The sequence below is a fragment of the Aulonocara sp. 'chitande type north' Nkhata Bay genome, linkage group LG17 (genome assembly GCF_057382095.1).
Source record: "Aulonocara sp. 'chitande type north' Nkhata Bay isolate Kocher_YH1m ecotype deep benthic linkage group LG17, A_spYH_male_GT1.1, whole genome shotgun sequence".
In the NCBI taxonomy this organism is placed as follows: domain Eukaryota; kingdom Metazoa; phylum Chordata; class Actinopteri; order Cichliformes; family Cichlidae; genus Aulonocara; species Aulonocara sp. 'chitande type north' Nkhata Bay.
Window position 1 is genome coordinate 8,257,814 of NC_141360.1, and position 15,290 is coordinate 8,273,103.

General features: G+C 38.8%; 1 protein-coding gene across 2 annotated transcripts in view; it reads right to left on the reverse strand.

Annotated features, from left to right (window-relative positions):
* The window catches only part of znhit6 (zinc finger HIT-type containing 6), a 47,805-nt gene that overhangs the window by 30,961 nt on the left and 1,554 nt on the right, over positions 1-15,290 (reverse strand). For both annotated transcript variants that reach the window (XM_086269700.1, XM_086269702.1), the window contains exons 3-5: positions 13,272-13,378; positions 13,077-13,162; positions 4,146-4,249 (exon numbers count right to left, since the gene is read on the reverse strand). In XM_086269700.1, coding sequence (XP_086125826.1) covers positions 4,146-4,249; positions 13,077-13,162; positions 13,272-13,378 — 297 coding nt within the window. The remainder of the gene's footprint in view (positions 1-4,145; positions 4,250-13,076; positions 13,163-13,271; positions 13,379-15,290) is intronic.

The window sequence follows — 15,290 nt, forward strand, 5'->3', positions numbered from 1 at the left end:
GGCAACTTTTTATTTATATATGATTATAACCAGAATACAACCCATTCAGTTGAGTGACCTATTGCAAAGAGATGAGTCACAGACGAAGGAAAGACGAAGGACTGGTTGTACAAAAAGCAGTAACAGACAAGAAGCACCCAGAGTGCAAACCTCAGCCAAAACAGCTCACTTTCTGGGAATCATTTTCTTTTAAGAGAATAGCATTATTTTTTTTATACATTTGTTTTCTTTGTTCTTTTCATATAAACCATAACAAAAATTGTAATGCAATAAAAACAAGCACAAAGTGCAGGCTTTTATTTTGTAGGAGTAGTTCATAGAGAAGAGCGTGGATATTGATTACTATATAATCTATTAAAAAAAATAATAATAATAACCAGCCGGTTCCTTCGCTTTTTTCTTGACAACACTTTCTTTAAAAGGCATAACTAGGGCTGCTCAATTAATCGAATTTTAATCTAAATTACAATCTGGGCTTTCAACGATCATTAAAAATGACTGAGCCGATTATTAGCACCTCCCTCGTACTTTACTCTCGTGTTGCTCCGTGTGGCAAATCGATTCGAACACTTGTTACAACAATTAAGAGGACCCGAGGGAAGCTCGGAAAGCTAAGCAGAAGTTATTTGGAGAGGAGAGTGACTGCCGTTGGTTGAAAAGAGAGGTAAAAAAAACTTCAGTGGTGTGGAAACATTATGGGTTCGCGGAGTCAGACGTGGATCAATAGTGTGTAAACTTTGCTACAGTGTCATAGCTGCACCACAGAGCAACACTGCAAAGTTCACTAAACATAGAGGTTTACATTTTTCATTTATTGCTTATATTGCAAAAATTTGCACCGTTATCAGTATTTGCACACTATTTTATATTATTTTTGACAATCTTTAAAGTCATTATTCAAAACATTGTTATTGTTAAATAAATAATAAAAATCTCAATTGCAGTGAAAATAATCGTGATTATCATTTTTGCCATAGTCGAGCAGCCCTAGGCATAACACATTTTGGGGTCAACTTGAAAGAAAAGGCAGACCCTAAATGTTAAAGTGAGATCAGAGAATATGACATTTAAGTTTGATGTTATTTGACCTTGAAGCAGTCATATTTGGATCCCCTCCATTCTCCACATGCCCCTATGTTGTCAGTACAAACAATGGCAGTCAGGAAGAGGAAGTTTTAAAGCTCTATATAGCACTGTTATCACTTTGACCTTCAGATCAATCTATGGACCTTGAAGGAGGAGGTCAGAGGTCAAATGTGACACAGAATTGAAATATTTATACTATACTTTCTATATGTTATTAGAATTCATTCTAAACTTTTCGAGCTATCGTGTTTACAGACACATGAGCTGCCAAAATCAACCTCCTTGGTGAAGATAAAAATGCTAAGTAATTTGAATGGACTTTCTTTAACGCAATTTAAAAAAATTAAACAACACAAGATATGCCAAGCATTCAAAATACCTTTATAGTACATTAACTGAGCCTACAGCACATATGGGATACCACTGCTTTCGTCTACAAAGCTATTATGTTATCTTCTACTGTCAATAAGAAACACTTCATTTTGGATTTCACTGTTCAACACCTGTCAATAACTGGGAGCAAATATAGGACCACTCTCACCCAGAAAGCTGGGTTAATTAAGGCTGATTCTCCCAACCCAATATATGGGAAAGTAATACACAGGGCATGAAAACTGCTGCAGCTCATATTACTAATCATCCCAAGTTATTATAGAAATATTTTCAGTTATTACATGCAATAACTGCTTCTGCAATGTGTTGTCCAGTCCACTCAAGTCATCTGTGAGGAAAATTCTCTGACCTGCCAGGCTGAGACTGTAGAACACATAATTCTATCCTAATACAACTACACCCAATGTTCTGCCAAATGCCAGCTACTATCCTCTAAGGACCGGAGTGAGAGGCAGCCTCAAGTTTTTTCTTTACTGTTCTTGCCTTGTTTTTTAAATTAGTCATTGGGTAAGAGGTGGAAAGAAAGTAGCTGCACAGCCATTATTTTGCATACAAACATGTAATCAAAAAGACACGTGCTCCCAAGCTCACCGCATATACATGTACACTCACACGTACACACACCACCACCAGGCATGAAAACCCTCCAGTCAGCTGTATGCCAGTAATGATCCTTCTCTGGCACTGTGAGTGCGTAGCATGAATATGTCGCTAACCAGCTGCACTCACACTGTTCACACATCTGCTTTTTATATTATGTACTTGGTACATTCTGAAACAAATTCTCTCTCAGCCCTTTGCCATTTATTTATTATATACCTTTACCCCAACCCTTGTGTCTATTTGGTAGCCTGTAAATGGTGCAGTGTTGCGGTTAGTTGAAAAATCTAGTGAGACAGTTGGCTGGTGATTCCTCTACTGATGCTAGGCTAACAGGACGATGAAAATATATCATATCTGTATCCTTCAGATAAAAATTTGTGCAAACAAAAAAAACCCTAAAACATCTGACAACTGTTGAACTGAACACACAGAGTTTGAAGCTGGAGTCTGCCACAAGAACCTGACAAAGCTGATGTGATGTGCTCACTTAAATCAGCACCTGCAGAACACCAGACACAGACATGACAGAGCAGTCGACTTTACAGATGGAAAAGAGGGTGGTGAAAGGGAAAGTAACAACATAAAACCAGCTGGAGGGAATGACAAAGGTTTCTTTTAGTGGCAATCCTGATTGGCACCTAATGTTGTCCCTGGGCATTTCAAGACTCGTAAAACTTTAATGTGCAGTTCAATAACAATTTCCCCCCCTCTTCCACTTCTTTATTCTTCCACTGTGGGATTAGAGAGCCAGGGCCAAACCTCAAAGAAATTGCAAAATGAGTGGCACAAGGTTGTCCAGGGAGTTAGAATAGCTGCCAAAAATGACAAGACAACCAGCGCATTTGAACAAATTTGACCAAAATAAAAAAAAACAAAAAACTAAATACACGCTATTTCTAAAGAAAACAATAAAACCTTCGTGTCTAAATAACTGCAAGTCTGCAATATTAAATAAGCTGAGACTTTTCTGAAAGTCTCCCTGCATGCCATTTGGTTTTGGTTTTCCACTGTGCAAAGCACATCGTACCTGGCAAAAGAGGTACTGCTTCAGTCGAGATTCTAAACCATGTAAGCCAGAACTAAAAGGCAACATGTAAACACTGCAGGCTGCTGACAGGCCAGAAAGAAGCGACATATGTGCAACATAGGATGTGCAACATGGGACATGAAATTACTCAAACCTTCCAGTTTTTTCCTTTTAGCAGTCTTTTTTTCCTCAGTTCCTTCAGCCTTTACAAGGATTTAAAACCATCCTACCATGCCCCTAAACAGGAATGGGTACTATGTAAATTACTGAGTCGAGTTGAGCCGTGTCATGCAATAGAAGCTGGGCAAGAATGGAAAAAATTAACTGCAAGGTGTCCACCAGCATGGACTATGATGCCACTGATTCTCTGCAACAAGCTGGCATGTGTCTGGCAAGCTCTAACATCATGGTAATCATCTCAGCTCATGTCCCATTTAGTATATTATAAACTCCTTTATTAACGATTTAAAGACTCTCGTGGGGAATGAATCTTTCATACACATGGTTAGAGATTCAGGATTCATCACCATGCACAAGACTGCCATGAGATAAGCGTGTGAAAAGCCAAGTCTAGATAAAACACTTCACGAGAGTGCCATCCTGTGGTAAAGTAAAACAGCACTAATCAGAAGCTCATTTTGCAGCAGATTAAGCAGGGCTTTACCAGAAAACACTAAAGTGCTGTCTTAGACAGTATGTTCAACAGTGCCTGAATGTCTTTGTAAGGCTTTTCATGGTATTCCCCTGAAAGAACTCTAAACACTTATGTTACCTATTAATATCACATTTGTTTGTGTGTCAGCAAGTTTTATTTTCTCTGGACCCTGTATAGGATGTGTGTGGGAAAATCTTCATCCTGTACATCCTTTATTATGGTCAAGATAATGACAGGGCCTTACTTTACAAAATGAAGAAAGTTACTAACTTACCTTAGATATATTCCAAAATACACTGACATTTAACTCCATCCAACAGAATTCAAAATATAACATTAACAATAATGATATTTTCTGCATTTGAGCAGGTGTATGCTTACTTTGTAAGGAAGAAGGTGGAGTTTTCTCTGCTCTTAGAGAAGGTGATGGGGAGGAATCTCAGGGTGATGTTCATCTTCCTGGCATTAGAGGCCAGTTTCTTAGACTGAAGAACAGAAAAATAAAGATGATATAGTTTCATTGTAAAGTTAAATTAATCGTGTCAATCAGCAATAACTATATCATTAATTTATTGCCATTTTAAGCACAAGTAGCAAAAATTATATGTGGTCTTTTTCAATACATTTACAATTTAGAATACAAAATGTAAAGACAAAATAGTCTTTGCAGCCCCATCAGTAGAACAACCCTGTACAGCAGTGACTCCCAAGCAGGGGTACAAGTTCTCCCGTGGTACTTCTGCAGCCAGGATACATGAAGGATGGGAGATGGGAATATATGCCAAATCTATACCAACAGCTGAAACTGTCAACTAATAAGTGTGGGTAATGGTTGGCAAAATACAATAAATATACAATAGGTAAACATTTATGTTAAACTGGTACCGAAACATAATGTATAAACCATACAAAAGATTCACTACATGCCATGAAATGAATAGCTGTCAAAAAAGTATGAATGAATGGATGAACGAATGAAATGATAAGCTGTAGTTAAAATGGTTAAATAACCAAAACCACACAGCTGAAAGAAGTCAAGATAAACAAACGAGTTCCAAAGCACACACCTGACCCTAACCTGTGAGTGACATCTGTATGAACAAGATTGGGAGCCAGTATTTTCTAGTATCCTGATAATTCCCATTAGTTCTACAGTACTGTGGAAAAGTGTTAAACCATTCCTCATTTCTTTATATTTTGGTTCCAAGAAGCTAGCCCTTTTTTTCCATTTAGTCATTTTGTTACTAGTGGTCTGCCACCTAATGATAAAACCTAATGATTTGTTCCCATTTTGCAGTGTAATTAAAAAAAATGCCAAAGAAAACACAGCAAAGCAGGAATAAAAATAATATTTTTGCACCAACAAGGTGATTCCCAAATAACACTTAGATGAAAACTTGGCACATCGTACACTGAGGAAAGTGGAAAACAAACGAAGTAGTGGCAGGACTAAAAAAAGCTATGATAAACTGTCCTGGAGAAATATGAAAAAAATCCAACAAGGGCCTGACAGAGGACCTGAAAGACACATCTGGTCCTTCAGTTGGTCCATCTACTCAGGTCTCATGGGGAGGATGAATCCAAATTTGACATTTTTGGTTCAAATTGTAATTATGTATAGAAGAGGGCAAAGGGAGGAGGGGTACAACAGTGAGAGTTACAGCCATCTGTAAACGGCAGATGCCCTGGCATGGTTTGAGTATCTTGTCTAAACTGATGGAATTATAAACATAGAAAAATATTTTTAACAACTATGCAATGCCATCTGGAGAGCATCCAATTGTCAATGGCTTCATTTTTTTTCTGCATGACAATGATCCCCAACACATTTGGCAATGCAGTAAAATCATACCTGGATAGAAAATCACAATCTGTCATGGACTGGCCTTCCCCAAGCCAAGACCTCAACAAATATTGAAGTGGCTCATCTTGAAAAGAGAACAGAGAACATCCAAAATGGCCTGTATTTGTATAGCGCTTTACTAGCCCCTAAGGACCCCAAAGCACGTTACACATCCAGTCATTCACCCATTCACACCCACATTCACACACTGGTGATGGCAAGCTACATTGTAGCCACAGCCACCCTGGGGCGCACTGACAGAGCTTTGTCCTTCAAAAAGCCTGGAGAACTAATCATGAAGAAACTATGAGAAAGCCTGTCTAAGAGAATTCAGACTATGTTGAATATTAAAGATTGTCATACGTCTGTGAAGGTTCTCAGTCATACAGGTCATCATAGTTTAAGGAGCTTGGAAAGAAAAGCATCTGGACTTTTTAAAGTTTTCTTGAAGACGTTTCATCCAAGAAGCTTCTTTAGTTCTAAGAGCAATTGGTGGACAGTTCCAGATTTTAAACCCTATGGGAGTGTCCCCAAGAGGGTCATGGACCTCCTATTGATCCTCTACCTAATCACATGACCCAAGGTGTGAAATGAGGTGTGGGTCACAATCAGCCAAGCTATCGGGTGAACCCACCTAGCCCCACCCTGCCACGTGATTTACTGAGGTCATATAGCCCAGGATGTGAGTGGGCATTAAGGCCTCTGGGAAGGGATCTCAAAACTGGATTATAGATGGCAGACAGTTGGAGTCGTAAGCCACCGCCTCTGTTCAAAGATGGTCGTTCACAGTGGATTACGAACCTTCACAGACATGCTCGTTAAAGACTGTCATACCAAATACTGCTTATTAGAATCTCATCTCATATAGAGATCGAAAATGTGACGTCAAAACCGCAAAGGATTGTAGGTACGAGTGGCAAGTGGTACTAGCGCACGCAGGCTTTCACAAGAAAACAGTCACACAGCGATAAAAAGAAACACAAAGAATGGCAAGAAGCTGTTGTATTATTAACTGCAAAAGCTCGTCGCATGATAGCCACGGGAAGCCGACGCGTAACGGTTTTTATCTGATTCTGTCGTGGAAGAGAAATTGTTCCAACCATGTTTCCGAAGTAACAAAGAACTGACGGATGGCCTGGATTGCAGTCATTCGAAGACCAAATATAACGTTCCAGCACACTCCAGCTCACATGTTAGTCCGCTCCAAGCATTTCCACAAATGTAAGTCTTCTGTTGTAGTCATTACATAATTTATCATAACATAATTGTTGATGTAGGTTACAAATAAGTCTTATATTGATTTGAATTCGTTGCGCTATGCTGCTTTGTTCACTGTGGCTTTGCGGGCTAATGTTTGTGTTTTGTAGGAAAACCAGCCTACAAAATGCTGGAATGCGATTCAGACTGGGCCCCTCTATCAACCTGGGTCATACCGAGTTTAAAGCTGCTACCACAGCCAGATTTGATCGGTTAAGAGAGAGAGCGAGATCAAAACAGCCACGAAAAGTCCTGCATATATGTGCCCAAGTGTTGTATTGAAGCAATCAAGTGATGAATAACTGTTTTCCAGTATGTTGTTTTGATATGGGTTTTTTTTTTTTTTGCACAGTTGACTTGGTTTTCACCAAAGCAGCTAATAAAGCACAATGGAATACAATTTTGCCTTTTTCTTGTAAGATTCTATAATAGAATAAAACAATAATGCCAGTTATAAATAAAGACAATAAATTGAATGAATTACGAAACACTTATTTTTATTTCTATTGGATCTGAAAATGTTGTGTAATACTACAACCTGAAAAGACAAATAAATTGCGTTGGCCTGTACAGGAGGTAAAGAAAAAAAAAATTTAACAACAGCTGTAAAATGGAATAGTCCAAATCACCAAAGTAAACTGGACCTGAGCTTGTTGCAGGGATCTGAAGATACTAAACATTTTGTGAGTGTATGCACTCACACTTGGGACCATATAGTTATAAATATGTGCGTGATGAAAGCTGTGCAGCACGGTAACATCTTTAGTCCACTCTGTATGCTCGTATGGGTCTAACCCTAGGGCTGCTCGATTATGGCAAAAATGATAATCACGATTATTTTCACTGAAATTGAGATCTCGATTATTTGACGATATTTATTTAACAATAACAATGTATTGAATAATGGCTTTAAAGATTGTCATAAAATAGTGTGCAAATACTGATAACAGTGCAAATGTTTGCAATATAAAAAATAAATGAAAAATGTAAACATCTATGTTTAGTGAACTTTGCAGTGTTGCTCTGTGGTGCAGCTACGACACTGTAGCAGAGTTTACACACTATGTCTACTTGATCCACGTCTGACTCCGCGAACCCATAATGTTCCCACACCACTTAAGTTTTTTTTTGTTTTGTTTGTTTTTTACCTCTTTTCAACCAGCGGCAGTCACTCTCCTCTCCAAATAACTTCTGCTTAGCTTTCCGAGCTTCCGCTTCCCTCGGGTCCCCTTAATCAGTGGTCCCCAACCCCCGGGCCTCGGACCGGTACCGGTCCGCGAGTCGTTTGGTACCGGGCCGTGAGAGTTGAGGCTCAGGTGTGAAATGTATAGTTTTCAGGGTTTTTATCGGTTTTCAGCGTTATTTTGTTATCGTTTTTATCGTTTACTCGGTTTTCCTTGGTCTTTTCACGTGTGTTAGTAATAATGTTTTCGGTACCGGTACTAGTTTTATTTTGTCGTATTTATCTGCGGCACCTTAAAGGCCGGTCAATGAAAATATTGTCGGGCATAAACCGGTCCGTGGCGCAAAAAAGGTTGGGGACCGCTGCTCTTAATTGTTGTGACACGTGTTCGAAATGCAGAGAGGTGCGCTCGATTTGCCACACGGAGCAGCGCGAGAGTAAAGTACGAGGGAGGGGCTAATAATCAGCTCAGTCATTTTTAATGATCGTTGAAAGCCCAGATCGTAATCGTGATTAAAATTCGATTAATTGAGCAGCCCTATCTAACCCTTTCACTCCTTTGATTTTTACCTCGTACTTTTTTTGTCTTTCGTCAAGTCTGTCTTTGTACGGACCTGCCGTGTTCTCCTTCGTTTTGTACACAACCGTTTTTGGGGCAAATAAAATGTAAACATGGTGCTGGAAATGCTAGCGCTTGATGCAGTGTTTTGAATTTGCTGCCACTCGTACCTAAAATGCAACGCGTGAAAGTCACGTGGTCTGTCAATCTCTGTTTTCATAGAGAAATATAAAGCAATGAGGGGTCCCTCGAGGCATTATGAAGATCCCAAAGCAAGTAGAACCAAACAGCTAGTAGACTTTAAGAAATATCTCTGCAACATACATCTAACAAAACAGCTGTCAATGAAACAGGAAATGGTGTTGAAGACAGCCTCTATTCCTAGTAAATAACAGATACGTTGGATCCTAGGCTGACCTTCCAGTTCTGTGAAAAAGTCGTTGGGGCAAGGGGGTATTGTCACGGTACAAATACATCCAATTACCAAACATCTGTTTTACGCCAATAACTACAGCTGTGTGAGTTTCATTAGCAATCAAACCAAAGATGGCCTGAACTCCTACTGCCCTCATCTAAATTTGAAAAGACAAGCATTTCCTTTCTGGCTCCTTTATCACTTCAGATTGGCAGTAAGAGACAGTAAAAAAGATTTATTAAAAAGGTGCGGATATACAGGGCCAGTAACAGATTACCGCACTTGCAATGTTCTGGAGAAAAACCCAAATCCCAGAGCTCATCATGCGCCAAGCCTTTATCTTTCCCTGAGAATAAGCCTCATTATTTTGATTGATCTATAACAGCTGAAGCAGTGACTGCTTCCCATAAAAGAACACAAATTACTTCAAGCTATCAAATGCCACTTGAATTGGGCTGCAGTAAAAGAACAGGTAATAGCTGGTATGAAGTATTACACAAAAGAATGTCAGTGGTTTGAAGAAAAAAAAATGTTTAAATTGCGGAACTGCAGCCACAAATTACACAAGCAAAGCAATAAAAGCACAAAGAGAAAAACACTTATGGGATATTGGATATGTCTGATGTGGATCTGACACTATTATTACTTTAAGATGTATATATCATATCGGTACATTCATCGACCATTTTCTTAGGTACACCTGTTGAACTGCGCATTGACCCAAATATATAATCAGTAAATCAAATCACAAGTACAAGGCAACGAAATGCAGTTTGCATCCATCCAGAAGTGCTCTAGCAATAATATAGATATATCACAGAATATGGGTCTATTATAGGTAGAGCTGGGCGATATGAGATTTTTTCATATCACGATATGTTTTTTTCATTTCAGGCGATAACGATATCTATCACGATATAAGCCAAATAACTATATTTGTAAGATTTAAATGTGCCGTTGCTCACAAGTAAAATGTGAAATAATCAGCAGCTTGTTTTTATTTAAATATTTATTTCCCATAATAAGTTCAACAGGGTAGATGTACTTAAGGAACATGAGACTTTTTCAGATAAATAAAGGCAAATATTGCAAACTACACAAAAGGCAGCCGCTAAAGCGTTTAAGTTTCAAAATAGAACAAACGAAACAGACTAAATTGTCAATTCCACTTAGAAACAAAATATTAATTCTAAAAATAAATCTTAGTTTGTTTTACAGAAGAACAGACAAAACTGACTAACTTTTGTCAATATCAAATAAACTGAGAACTAAAAGGAAATTCTCAATCTCTCCTTGTTGTATAGCTTAGCTTTTCAAACAGTTTTAACAGTTACTTTAGTCTGACAAAAGCCGAATGACGAATTAGCGCTTCCAGTCAGAGACTGAGGCTACGTCCACACGTACACGGGTATTTTTGAAAACGGAGATTTTCCGTTTTCGTTTTAAAAAATAATCCCGTCCACACATAAAGGCAGAAATGAAGGAAAACGCTGCTATGAACATGCCAAAGCAGCAGGTGGCGCTAGATTCCTAACCGTGCAGAAATGTTGGCCAATCAGAAGTCTAGAAGCCTCGGTGGGAAAAAGTAAACAAAGCTGGGGCATAGAAGCAGAACCGAGTCGTATGTGTGGAGGGACAGTAACTGTGTGTATATGTAAGCATTTAAACACTGCAGAGAGTAGAATTAACAGTAACAGTATTGTAGAAATTCATTTCACCGAAACAATAACGTGGCGCACAGTGTGACGCATGCACCAGTTTATTGTATTTCCAGACTTGCTTTCGGCACAATTTACAGTGCACGCTACTCTGTTTTTTGTCAGACTTGAAATAGCCGAAATACCTTCACACTACGGAACTTCTATGGCTCTTCCGTTCGACAATCTCTCCGGCATTGGAACCATCATCTGTTTTCTCTTCGGTCACGCTCGGTTGATTTTTCTAGTCGGCACACTCATTTCCTCCATTACCCGCTGGCTCCATTACCCGCTGGATGCTTCCCAAACAAACACACGTGCGGCTTGGCACTTGTGGTGTACGTAACAAGTCACGCGACGTGACGCTGCGGCTGTGATTGGTTCGGCTCTGCGCTACTTAGTTTGGATTGGCTGACCTTTTTTTTTTTTTAAATTTTTTTTACTTTTTTATTTATTTTAAGAGGACAAGAGCGGCGAGGTACATCGCGATAGCTTAATTTCTCTATCGAGTAAAAGTTATATCGCGATACATATCGTTATCGTTCTATCGCCCAGCTCTAATTATAGGTATGTTACAATGTACAATGGAGGTTATAAATATGGTTAAAAATATGAAAACTATACAGAAATATGAAATATGAAAACTATACAGATTGTAGATATACAATTACGAGTATTAATAAACAGTTGTAAAAACTATAATTATTGTATTGTACAGTATGATTGTCTATCCAGCATTTACAGTAGTGCAGTTGAGATCATTGAGATGGATATGGATAAATTATGCAGTAGTTAGTTATATAAAGTGCAAGTGGTTGTAAGTTCAATGGTTCAGTGTTATTATTGTATGTATGAGGGTACAGTTGGCCATTTGTTTGTTTTGTCCAATGTGTGTGTGTTCTGTTATGGGCGATCGTGGCTCAAGAGTTGGCAGTTCGTTTTGTAATCGGAAGGTTGCCGGTTCGAGCCCCGGCTCCGACAGTCTCGGTCGTTGTGTCCTTGGGCAAGACACTTCACCTGTTGCCTACTGGTGGTGGTCAGAGGGCCCGGTGGCATCGGTGTCCGGCAGCCTCGCCTCTGCCAGTGCGCCCCAGGGTGGCTGTGGCTACAATGTAGCTGCCATCACCAGTGTGTGAATGTGTGTGTGTGAATGGGTGGATGACTGAATGTAGTGTAAAGCGCTTTGGGGTCCATAGGAACTAAGTAAAGCGCTATACAAATACAGGCCATTGTGTGTGTGTGTGTGTGTGTGTGTGCGTGCGTGCGTGCGTGCGTGCGTGCGTGCGTGCGTATGTTCAGTCCCTGCGTTTAATGTGGGTGCGATGTCAGGAGGCATGGTGATGGTGAGGAATATCAAATGAGGATCTTTACATGTGTGTATTGCTGCTGACCATGTGAATTCCTTTTTGAGCCAAGTGTTCCCTGATGGCTTCTGATGGCTGCTTCCAGTAGCATAATGAGCCATGTCACAAAGCTCAAATTATCTCACGCCAATGTCATGATGATGAGTTCACTGTACTCAAATGACCTCCACAGGCACCAGGTCTCAAATCAATAGAACACCTTTGGGATGTGGTGGAACAGGAGATTCTCATCACAGATGTGCAGCAGCTGCCTAATGCTACAAATTATGAATCAGAGTTGGAGGAATGCTTCCATCACCTTGGTTCAATCTGGTACTAGCAAAGTGTATTTAATAGAGTGTCAACTAAGTGTATGTGCTCCACACTTTTAAAGGGTTTTGGCTTTTCTACAAGGTTTCACCAGGGGTCATAAACAGTTCTCCAACAAACTGTGCTTATCTGTTATTCTCCTCATCAGGTAGCTCCACATGTTTGATTTGGCAGATTTTTGACAACTGTCACACTTCCTTATGAAGGGATTTGGGTCTTCTCCCAGATTTAAAAAAGGGATTTTTTTTTTTGCTTGTTAGGTAAATATGTAAACCACTACACTATTGAACCAGTCTATTAGGACAAGATGAATAAAGGTATATGGTTCTAGTAAGCACCATTATTTTAAATAGCACACGTCCTCACCAAAGCAACCCACCCTATTTTAATTTATTATACTAACATTTAAAACTCATATTTAAATCTTTTTTATGTTTGTAACATCATAAAACAAATAAAGGTATACATCTCCCCGAAATATTTTATTACTGGGCTTACTCTGAGGGGCAGAACGAGTTGAATTCAGTGGAAATCTAAGCTAGAATGGGCCACAATTATTAGTGTTTGTTACTAAAAACAATACAAGAATTTATCTGTACTCCATTCTGAATTCATGCTCACATATGCCCAAAAATGTAAAACAAAACAACATTCAACACACTAAATCTATCAACACAGGGCTTACTTTGACAGTGACACGAGGAGCCTGGACGAGGTTGTCTCTGGTGGCACCATCAGCAAATCGGCCAGTATCCTCCAGAAACCTGTAATCTACAGTTGAGACAAAGGGCCAATGGTAATTATGAAAATGAGAAAATAGCACATTTCTATGATAACACACATTAATAGAATGACTTATACCAGCAAAGAGGCTGCTCACCACTGAGAAGTGCCATTTCATCAAATTGTGACAGTGTCACAAATGCTGTTTTATTTCTAACGCCACTGCATCCTGAAACTTCCTTGTGCTTCTTCACACACGGCAAGCTACAAAAGATAAACGGACAGTCATGGTAGGCAGTCATTTCCTTATTCAATTCAATTCAATAAAACTTTATTGATCCCAAAGGTTGACCCCGAAGGAAATTGAGTTTAGGTTGGAATGATTAAGCCAGTTCACAAAAAAGGGCACTGTGTGAAATGTAAATAAAAACAGAATGTAGAATTGTGCTAGTCAATGTAAACCATAAATCCTTGCCTGAAAGGGAGCCAAAGAAAAATGTTAAAAACAAACAAACTGTACTGTTTTTTTGTTTTTTAAAATAACCCAAAGGAACATTGGGTAATACTGCCTGACGCGGGATGTTTGACATTTTTAAATAATACAAGATTAAAGATGATTTTGGTAGTCAACTAACCTGTCAATTTCTCTTTGATCATTCAACGATTATTTCAGTATCTCACCTGCTCAACTCTGTGAATCACCCTGTTGTCTCATCCAACAGCAAATTAAAATAGTGACCCAGGGAACACATGAATTCAACTCAAAAGGACCGTCAGAATAAAAGTAAAATAAATACAAATATTAAGTCCAAAATAAGAAGTTTCCAAAGTTTACAGATAAATCAGTTCATGGATTCACAATTGCAGTGGACATGCTCTGGAGTGAGGCTTGCTCTTATCTTTGAGATGATGTTCCCAGCTGCAGCTGATAACCAGGCTAAACATGCTCTCTGTCATGACTTCAAGTGTTGTTTTTGAAAGATCTTAACCCTTTAAAGCTTGTACCATGAAATAATTGCCAGGAAAATCCTAATTTTTCAAAAGAAAAAAAAAAGGAGTATTTATTTAACCTTCTGACGTTAAAAAATACAATAAAAAAAAATCTTAATTTGTATAAATTAGTTTCGATTTGTATCATATTTGCTACACGTTTGGCATTTGTTTAAAAATATATTGTGCAGTTTATTTGGGGTTTTTTGGGAATTGAACTGATGATGCAGAAGTCTTAAAAGCTCATGTATAAAAGGAGATCTACGAGGCGTTGGGGGGTTAAATATAAAAACTTACACTCCTTCACACCAAACACAAAAACCTTGGCATGACTAGGCCAGTTTTCGCACTCTTGCTGAAAGACGGATATCTGGCCCAAGTCATACCAGAGACTGTATTCCTAGAAACTATGTAAAAGGAATGCTGAATGATGCCCAAAACAACAGGCAACAATACGAGAGTGGAAAGCACATTTGTTAGCCCCCGTCAGATAAATCTTAAAGAAATGTTTAGCAATATAATTTTTGTACTATTCAGTATTAGAAGGTGAAGTTGTAAATGCTTTAGCATCGACAGAATTCCAAGAATGGGCAACGGACCATTGAGATTTTGTGAGGCATGCTGTTCTGAGGCATGCTGATGCTGGACATGAATCAAAGGAAAGTTCAGAAAGTAAAAACAAAAACACGGCCATCTGTCAGTCATCGATAATATTTATCTGCACATAAGGGTAGAAGATGTGGAAGATTGTAATTCTTAGGTTACCGGGTATTTTTTCCTCTGTTTTTTAAATAGCGATGGAAAACAAATGGAAGACAGAATTATGCTATCCCAGTGGAGCTTTAACACTACAAACACAAAATTGTCTGTGATGACATTGTAAATGTTATGTCTCTTTTTTTTCCTGCATGAAATCTTGGACCTAATAAATTAATAAAAAAAGATTGTGCGATGTGATTAAATGAACAGTTAACTTCAAAAATGTTGGAACCATTTTCCATCAGTGCAATGGCCAATCTAGAAGGTAGTCATTTCAGCTTTTTGCCAATGACAAAAAGCTGAAACTACCACAGCACTATTAATTGCTTGGCTGAAAAAATGGGAACCTCTGGTGTTATTGGCTATGGGTCAGACTCTGGCAACTAGTTTACAAAGGACTGCCATACACAACCCGCCAACTCTGTCA